The sequence below is a fragment of the Hyla sarda genome, chromosome 4 (assembly GCF_029499605.1).
Source record: "Hyla sarda isolate aHylSar1 chromosome 4, aHylSar1.hap1, whole genome shotgun sequence".
Taxonomy (NCBI): Eukaryota; Metazoa; Chordata; class Amphibia; order Anura; family Hylidae; genus Hyla; species Hyla sarda.
In genome coordinates, this window is record NC_079192.1 from 418,693,634 (window position 1) to 418,703,633 (window position 10,000).

General features: G+C 45.4%; 2 protein-coding genes across 2 annotated transcripts in view; one reads left to right on the top strand and one right to left on the bottom strand.

Moving 5' to 3' along the window:
* The window catches only part of LOC130267775 (protein mono-ADP-ribosyltransferase PARP12-like), a 94,640-nt gene that overhangs the window by 80,708 nt on the left and 3,932 nt on the right, over window positions 1–10,000 (bottom strand). The window lies entirely within an intron of this gene.
* LOC130267774 (protein mono-ADP-ribosyltransferase PARP12-like) overlaps window positions 9,565–10,000 on the top strand; it is a 70,286-nt gene continuing 69,850 nt past the window's right edge. Inside the window, exon 1 of the mRNA XM_056517953.1 lies at window positions 9,565–9,893. Coding sequence (XP_056373928.1) covers window positions 9,857–9,893 — 37 coding nt within the window. The 5' untranslated portion in view covers window positions 9,565–9,856. The remainder of the gene's footprint in view (window positions 9,894–10,000) is intronic.

A 10,000-nucleotide genomic window follows, 5' to 3' on the forward strand; every position in this document is an offset into this window, starting at 1 on the left:
GGAAATTAAGCTTCATAAACAACACTGCGGTACTGAAGGCTGGGTTCGAGGTCTGAATCTGTAGCCTGTAGTGCCTTGTGAATGTTGAAGATGAAGACCAGGAGGCTGCGTTACAGATATCTATTAGTGAGACCTGTTCCCTTTCTGCCCATGATGTGGAAGTAGACCGAGTGGACTGTGCCTTCAAAGGTGCAGGCGGCTCTTTTCCAGCCGTAGTATAGGCTTGAACAATAGTTGTGGGTATCCATCTCGTCTGAGTATCTTTGGATGCTTTGTTACCTCTACTGAAACCTGCTGGAGTGACAAAGAGATTCTCTTCTTTACGAAACCCCTGAACTCTGGCAAGATAACAGGTTAGAGAACATTTTACATCCAGGCAATGAAATTTCTCTTCTTCCTCATTACTGGGATATGGACAAAAAATAGGCAAGAATGCTTCTTTGTTAATGTTAGCTGCTCATGGAACTTTAGGATGAAAAGAAGGCATAGTCCTAATTTTTACTGCTTCTGGTAGAACTTTTAGATAGGGTTCTCTGGAAGAAAGCGCCTGCAGCTCTCCGACCCTCTTTGCTGATGTGATTGCGATCAGGAACAGCAGTTTCATGGATAACCACTTAAGGTCAATAACTTCAATAGGCTCGAAAGGAGCATCTGTAAGAGCATTGAGCACCAAAATCAAGTACCAAGAGGATACAGGAGGCCGCACTGTTGGCCTTAGTTCCCCAAACCTTTAAAGAACCTCATGATTAGAGGATCATTTGCGAACCTTCCATTAGACATGGCATTTATGGCTGTCATGGGCACCTAACCCCTTAAGGACCGGGGGTTTTTCCGTTTTTTGCATTTTCGTTTTTTGCTCCTTGCCTTTAAAAAATCATAACTCTTTCAATTTTGCACCTAAAAATCCATATGATTGCTTATTTTTTTGCGCCACCAATTCTACTTTGTAATGACGTCAGTCATTTTGCCCAAAAATCTACGGTGAAATGGAAAAAGAAATCATTGTGCGACAAAATTGAAAAAAACCCGCCGTTTTGTAACTTTTGGGGGCTTCCGTTTCTACGTAGTACATTTTTCGGTAAAAATGACACCTTATCTTTGTTCTGTAGGTCCATTTAAAATGATCCCCTACTTATATAGGTTTGATTTTGTCGTACTTCTGGAAAAAATCATAACTACATGCAGGAAAATTAATATGCATTAATTTTTGCATTGATAGGACTTATTGATCGCTTTTTATTCATTTTTAAATTATATAAAAAGTGACCAAAAATGCACTATTTTGGACTTTGGAATCTTTTTGCGCGCACGCCATTGACCGTGCGGTTTAATTTATGATATATTTTTATAATTCAGACATTTCCGCACGCGGTGATACCATATATGTTTATTTTTATTTACACTGTGTTTTTTTTTTATGGGAAAAGGGGGGTGATTCAAACGTTTAATAGGGGAGGAGTTAAATGATATTCATTCACTTTTTTTTTTCACTTTTTTTTGCAGTGTTATAGGTCCCATAGAGACCTATAACACTGCACACACTGATCTCTTATACTGATCATTGTTATCCCATAGGGATCTATAACACTGCACACACTGATCTCTTATACTGATCATTGTTATCCCATAGGGACCTATAACACTGCACACACTGATCTTCATCATTGATCACTGGTTTCTCATAGGAAACCAGAGATCAATGATTCTGCCGCATGACTGCTCATGCCTGGATCTCAGGCACTGAGCAGTCATTCGGCGATAGGACAGCGAGGAGGCAGGTAGGGGCCCTCCCGCTGTCCTGTAAGCTGTTCGGGATGCCGCGATTTCGCCGTGGCTATCCCGAACAGCCCACTTTGTTAACCGGCAGCTTTCACTTTCGGTTTTAGCCGCGCGGCTCAGCTCTGAGCGCGCGGCTAAAGGGTTAATAGCGCGCTGCGCCGCGATCGGTGCTGCGCGCTATTAGCCGCGGGTCCCGGCTTCACTATGACGCCGGGCCCACCGTGATATGATGCAGGGTTACCGTGTAACCCCGCGTTATATCAGGAGAGCAGGACCAAGGACGTACCGGTACGTCCTTGGTCCTTAAGGGTTTAACCCCTTAAGGACCCAGCCATTTTACACCTTAGGACCCGGCCATTTTTTGCACATCTGACCACTGTCACTTTAAACATTAATAACTCTGGAATGCTTTTAGTTATCATTCTGATTCCGAGATAGTTTTTTCGTGACATATTCTACTTTAACTTAGTGGTAACATTTTTTGGTAACTTGCATCCTTTCTTGGTGAAAAATCCCAAAATTTGATGAAAAATTTGAAAATTTTGCATTTTTCTAACTTTGAAGGTCTCTGCTTGTAATGAAAATGGATATTCCAAATATTATTTTATTTTATTCACATATACAATATGTCCACTTTATATTTGCATCATAAAATTGACGAGTTTTTACTTTTGGAAGACACCAGAGGGCTTCAAAGTTCAGCAGCAATTTTCCAATTTTTCACAAAATTTCCAAAATCACAATTTTTCAGGGACCAGTTCAGGTTTGAAGTGGATTTGAAGGGTCTTCATCTTAGAAATACCCCACAAATGACCCCATTATAAAAACTGCACCCCCCAAAATATTCAAAATGACATTCAGTCAGCATTTTAACCCTTTAGGTGTTTCACAGGAATAGCAGCAAAGTGAAGGAGAAAATTCACAATTTCCATTTTTTACACTCGCATGTTCTTGTAGACCCAATTTTTGAATTTTTACAAGGGGTAAAAGGAGAAAATGTATACTTATATTTGTAGCCCAATTTCTCTCGACTAAGCACATACCTCATATGTCTATGTAAAATGTTCGGCGGGCGCAGTAGAGGGCTCAGAAGGGAAGGAGCGACAAGGGGATTTTGGAGCGTATGTTTTTCTGAAATGGTTTTTGGGGGGCATGTTGCATTTAGGAAGCCCCTATGGTGCCAGAATAGCAAAAAAAAAACACATGGCATACCATTTTGGAAACTAGACCCCTTGAGGAACGTAAAAAGTAATAAAGTGAGCCTTAATACCCCACAGGTGTTTCACGACTTTTGCATATGTAAAAAATGTAAAAAAAAAATTCAATAAAATGTGTGCTTCCCCCCAAATTTCACATTTTTGCAAGGGTTAATAGCAGAAAATAGCCCCCAAAATTTGTAACCCCATCTCTTCTGAGTATGGAGGTACCCCATAAGTTGACATGAAGTGCACTATGGGCGAACTACAATGCTCAGAAGAGAAGGAGTCATATTTGGGTTTTTGAGAGCAAATTTTGCTCGTGGGCATGTCGCATTTAGGAAGCCCCTATGGTGCCAGGACAACTAAAAATACCCACATGCCATACCATTTTGGAAACTAGACCCCTTGAGGAACGTAACAAGGAATAAAGTGAGCCTTAATACCCCACAGGTGTTTCACGACTTTTGCATACGTAAAAAAAAAAAAAAAATGTTCACTAAAATGTGTGTTTCCCCCCCAAATTTCACATTTTTGCAAGGGTTAATAGCAGAAAATACCCCCCAAAATTTGTAACCCCATCTCTTCCGAGTATGGAGGTACCCCATAAGTTGACCTGAAGCGCACTACGGGCAAACTACAATGCTCAGAAGAGAAGGAGTCATATTTGGCTTTTTGAGAGCAAATTTTGCTCGGGGGGCATGTCGCATTTAGGAACCCCCTATGGTGCCAGGACAGCAAAATAACACCCACATGGCATACCATTTTGGAAACTAGACCCCTTGAGGAACGTAACAAGGGGTACAGTGAGCATTTACCCCCCACTGGTGTCTGTCAGATCTTTGGAACAGTGGGCTGTACAAAATTTTTTATTTGCGCAGCCCACTGTTCCAAAGATCTGTCAGACACCAATGGGGTGTAAATTCTCACTGCACCCCTCATTACATTCCGTGAGGGTTGTAGTTTCCGAAATGGGGTCACATGTGGTTTTTTTTTTTTTGCGTTTGTCAAAACCGCTGTAACAATCAGCCACCCCTGTGCAAATCACCTCAAATGTACATGGCGCACTCTCCCTTCTGGGCCTTGTTGTGCGCCCTCAGAGCACTTTGCACCCACATATGGGGTATCTCCGTAGTCGGGAGAAGTTGCATTACAAATTTTGGGGGGCTTTTTTCCCTTTTACCTCTTGTCAAAATGAAAAGTATAGGACAACACCAGCATGTTAGTGTAAAAAATTTATTTTTTTACACTAACATGCTGGTGTAGACCACAATTTCACCTTTTCATAAGGGGTGAAAGGAGAAAAAGCCCCCCAAAATTTGTTAGGCAATTTCTGCCGAGTACGGTGATACCCCATATGTGGCCCTAAACTGTTGCCTTGAAATACGACAGGGCTCCAAAGTGAGAGAGCGCCATGCGCATTTGAGGCCTGAATTAGGGATTTGCATAGGGGTGGACATAGGGGTATTCTACGCCAGTGATTCCCAAACAGGGTGCCTCCAACTGTTGCAAAACTCCCAGCATGCTTGGACAGTCAACGGCTGTCCGGCAATACTGGGAGTTGTTGTTTTGCAACAGCTGGAGGCTCCATTTTGAAAACAGTGGCGTACCAGACGTTTTTCATTTTTATTGGGGAGGGGAGGGAGGCTGTGTAGGGGTATGTGTATATGTAGTGTTTTTTACTTTTTATTTTATTTTGTGTTAGTGTAGTGTAGTGTTTTTAGGGTACAGTCGCACGGGCGGGGGGGTTACAGCGATTTTCCGGCTGCGAGTTTGAGCTGCCGCGCAAAATTAGCTGCATCGCAAACTGCAGCCTGATACTCGCTGTAAGCCCCCTGCCCATGTGAATGTACCCTGTACATTCACAAGGGGGGGACCTCCAGCTGTTGCAAAACTACAACTCCCAGCATGCACAGTCTATCAGTGCATGCTGGTAGTTATAGTTTTGCAACAGCTGGAGGCACACGGGTTGGGAAACACTGAGTTAGGAAACAGACAATGTTTCCCAACCAGTGTGCCTCCTGTTGTTGCAAAACCACAACTCCCAAACATTCTCAGGCATGCTGGGAGTAGTAGTTTGGCAACATCTTTAGAGCCAGATGTTGCCAAACTACAACTCCCAGCATGCTTGGAGTTGTAGTTTGCAACATCTGGAGGACTACAGTTTGCAGACCACTAACTCCCAAACAGTGGTTCCCAATCTGTGCCCTTCCAGATGTTGCAAAACTACAACTCCCAGTATGCCAAAACTGTCCAGGCATGCTGGGAGTTGTAGTTCTGCAACATCTGAAGGGCCAGATGTTACAGAACTACAACTCCCAGCATGCCTGGACAGTAAGGGCATGCTGAGAATGTGTAGTTTTGCAACATCTGGAAGGGCACAGTGGTCTCCAAACTGTGGACCTCCAGATGTTGCAAAACTGCAACTCCCAGCATGCCCAGGCGCCAAGGGCTGTCTGGGCATGCTGGGAGTTGTAGTTTACAGGGTCCTATTACAGCAATGCATGTCGCTTTACGGCGACGTGCATTGCTGTAAAGGGCCCGACCGCGGCTGAAGATCTACTCACCTGTCGCCGCCGCCGCCATCTTCATCGCCTGGATCCGGGTCTTCAGGGACGAGGTAAGTACCGGGGCCGGTCCCCAGCACTCCCCCGTCCCCCGCCGCGTTCTCCGGTCTTCCTCCCTTGCCACCTCGCTCCTATACGTTAGCATGGTCCTGGCTGTCTGTGACAGCAGGGATCATGCGAAATTACCGGGCGGTCGGGTCCCAGAGACCCGATCAGCCCGGTATCGCCGCAGATCGCAAGGGCGATTTCCCTTGCGATTTGCGGCGATCGCCGACATGGGGGGCATACATGGCCCCCCTCGGCGTTTGCCCTGGATCCCTGCTGAAGGATTTCAGCAGGGATCCGCTTCCGATCTCCGCTGGGTGAGCGGGGAAACCAGGAAAAGACATGAAGAGGTTAAGGTGTTAGGTTTCAATCCTTTGTTGTAGCCCTCCTGGAGAAACTGTAGTATGGTTGTCACAGATGGCTGAAGGTGGAGTTGCGATAACCAACTTGAAAACCTTTTCCAAAGCCTGTTATACACAAAATTTGTTGAAGAACCCCTAGATGACATCAGGGTGTTTACTACATCTGTAGACAAACCTTGCTGTAGCCGGTTCCTTTCAGTAACCAGGCCATAAGATGTAGTTTCTCCGGGTGAGGATGCAGAAACCCTCTCTTGCTCAACAAATCCGGCACTGGTGGAAACCTGAAGAATCTCCCTGCTGATAGTTGAAGAATGACTGGGAACCAGGCTCTGCGAGGCCAGAACGGAGTCACCAGGATTAGTGTTGGCCGTTCTTTCAGGATCTTGCTGATCACTCTGGATAATACGGGAACCGGAGGAAACAGGTAGAAGAACTCCTTCTCCCATGGAATCGAGAAAGCATCCAGGATCTCCGGTTGCTCCCATCTTCTCAATGATCCGAATCTCTGAACCTTCCTGTTCTCCCGTGTCGCCATCAAGTCGAGATCTGGCATCCCCCACTTGTCCGTCAGCATTCTGAAGTAGATAGGGTTGAGAGACCATTCTGTTGGTAGCAAGGTCTCTCTGCTCAATACATCCGCTTGACGATTGAGGACCCCTTTGATATGAATGGCTTTGAGTTCTGTCAAGACTGACTCTGCCCATGTTAATATCTGGGCACACAACCTCTGAAGTGCTAGGGACCGAGTGCCTCCCTGTTTGTTCAGATAAAATGCTGCAGTTGCATTGTCCGTTCGAACCAAAACTGATTTGTTTGCGATCTCTGACCTGAAGTGATACAGGCTGAGTTGTATCGCTTTTAACTCTTTGAAATTTGATGATCTCAATTTCATTGTTGCCTTCCAGGCACCCTAAATAGGCACCCCACCCTTTGGCACAAGCATCGGTGGTAATGGTCACTTGGTGGTTGGTGCAAAAATTGTTCCCTGCAACAGATTCTCCCGCTTGATCCACCATAGCAGGTCCTTCTTTACCTTGGGCGATAGAGCAATGTGAGAGCCCAGAGACGTCCACTTCTTGTTCCACTTCTTTAGGATCTCGTATTGGAACTCCCTGAAATAAGCCTTTGCCCACGGGACCGCCTCTATCATGGCAGTTAACATTCCTAATACACTCATTGCTTTCCAGTGACACGGCATATCTTTAGCACCACCTCCTTGATTCTTTGGGTCTTGTCCTCTGGCATGAAGATTAGAGATGAGCGAACTTACAGTAAATTCGATTCGTCACAAACTGCTCGGCAGTTGATGACTTTAGTCTGCATAAATTAGTTCAGCTTTCAGGTGCTCCCGTGGGCTGGAAAAGGTGGAAACAGTCCTAGGAGACTCTTTCCTAGGACTGTATCCACCTTTTCCAGCCCACCGGAGCACCTGAAAGCTGAACAAACTTATGCAGGATAAGTCATCAACTGCCGAGCCGAGAAGTTTGTGACAAATTTAATTTACTGTAAGTTCGCTCATCTTTAATGAAGATCTTCATTAGCTGTAGATCCACAATGAGTCCTAAAAATTGAATGCGAGTAGTAGGATAGAGTTTGGATTTCTGGAAATTTACCAGAAACCCTACACGCTTCAATAACTGTAGACAGGAGTGAAGATGCTGCTGTTGTCTGCTATCACAAGCCAGTCGTCCAGATATAGCAATATTCTTATCTTCTGGAGACGAAGCTCTGCCACCAAGACCACCACCAGCTTGGTGAAGATCCTTGGGGCTGGAGACAACCCAAAGGGCAGGGCTCGAAACTGTAAATGAAATATCTTCTGTTGTACCTGGACCGCCACTCGAAGATACTCCCTGTGTTCCTTCTTTATAGGCACATGCAGATATGCATCCTTTAGATCCAGGCAACTCATCACTTCTCCTTTCTGTACAATGCTGTACAGGGTCTTGATATTGTCCCTCTTGAATTTGGATTTTACCAAATGCTTGTTTAGAAAACGTAAGTCGATAATTAATTGCCACTTGTGGTCTGGCTTGGGGACTGGGAACACATGAGAATAGACCCCCAGAAATTCCACTTTCTGGGGTACCAGCTCCAAAGCTTCTTTGTCCAATAGCTGCATGAGAAGGGGAAACACTCTCTGATCCTGGTTTCGATTCAGAAAAAATCTGCTTCTTGGTTCGTGGTGAAATTCCAAGTCATAACCTTGGCGAACAATCTGAAGTACCCATGTCACACCTTCCCATTCTCTGTAGAACCTTAGCAGCCTTGCCCCAACCTGACCTGTACAGCTGGCGTCAGAATTCTGGCTTAACGTTAACCGATCCCGACTGTCTCTTCTTGTTCCTATCTTGGAACCTGTTCTGGTATTTTCTACCTCTATTTTGGAACGGCTTTCTACGAAATCCGGCTCTAGCATTCTGACCCTGAAACCTCTTGAAAGCCTTGCGAAAGGAATGTGGCAGCACTTATTCCTTGTCTTTTTTATTTTGCTTCAGGACCTTATCAAGTTGTTACCCAATGAGCCTACCCGGTTCAAACGGTAGGGCGCAGAAATGTGACTTAGAAGATGTGTCTCCGGTCCATGGTTTTAACCATATGGCTCTACGAGTGGAATTAGATACTACCATACTCTTTGCTGCAATTTTTAAAACATCAAGCGAGAAGTCGCGTAGGTACTCCGTAGCAGATTTTAAGGAAACAAGCTGCTGGCTCAAATCCTGTCTGGATACCCCTTCCTGGATGTCCCGAGACAATTAGCTTAGCCACAGTCTCAGGGCTCTCGACACCGGCACAGATGAAAGCACCGCTTTACTGAGAGCAGCCAGATTCTTATGATTTCTTTTAAGCAAGGAATCTGCTTTCCGGTCCATCGCATCCTTCAGCTGCATAGATTCGTCCGCTGGGAAGAAGGCCTTCTTTGACATTCTAGCAATGGCCGGGTCTACTCCACTGGGCTGATCCCAGTCTTAAGAGACAGAGGGGTCCAACCTATTCATACTTTTAAATCTGGATCCTATATCCAACCTCTTATCTGGCCTCTTCCATTCTTTATCCATTATACTTTTCAACACTTGATGCCCCGGCAGCACGGTTGCCTTCTTTTTTGGGAAATAGAACAGGGCCTCCTTATCCTGCGTGGACCTTTCATGATGCCCCGTTTCTATGCAGTGCTTAACTTTCTTTATTAAACCTTCAGCATTTTCCTTTTTAAACAGAAAGAAGCCCTCAGAGATTATTTCAGAATCTGAGGAGGCTGATGAGGAATCTGAGTCAGAAGAGGATGAAGAAGGATAATTCTTCTAATGACTTCCCTTCCTTTTCCTAGACGGTCCTGCCACCGATGATGCTGCGTCAGAAGAAGAAAGAACCAGCTTTTTATGACTTCTTTTCTTCTTTTTACAAATTTTCTGACCAGACCGCTTACGTACTGAAGCGGAGGAGGAGGAGGAAGATGTTGAGTCCCTCCTATAACGCTTCTTCTTTTTAGACAGTGACTTGGAATCTTTGACCTTGGCCGCACAATCTCTACATTCCTCATAGGGACAGTCATCAGGCAGGGGTTGTTTACTTGACAGGCATAATCTGTGCTTGCTCTTAGACCTCCTTTTCTTGGATCCCTCCACAGAAGACATCTGCAGAGAAAAGCAAGAAAACTATCTAGCCCATCCTTAATCATAAAGTGTACACTGTAAATATATATATACTGGCAGAAGAATTACCTTATCAGACCAGGAACCTGGCTGCCCAGCTCAGAGAGGCTAATGCACGCCAAGTTTCCCGCCTGATAAGCACTCCCACCGACTCCCCGCAGCACTGGACCGCTGCTGATGTCACCCGCACGCGCCCACCAGCTGCACAGAAGAACACAGCTGGAAGCGCGCGCACAGGTCCACAGACCGGAAGGATGCGTCGCTGGAGCCTGATGCTGCCGAACTGCACAAGTAAGTGTACATCTAAGTAATGGGCTACAGGAGCCACTCCAGTCTGTACCTAGACTCCAGTCTGTACCTAGGGTCATCGTAGTGCTGACGCGAAGTCAGGCCCTCTC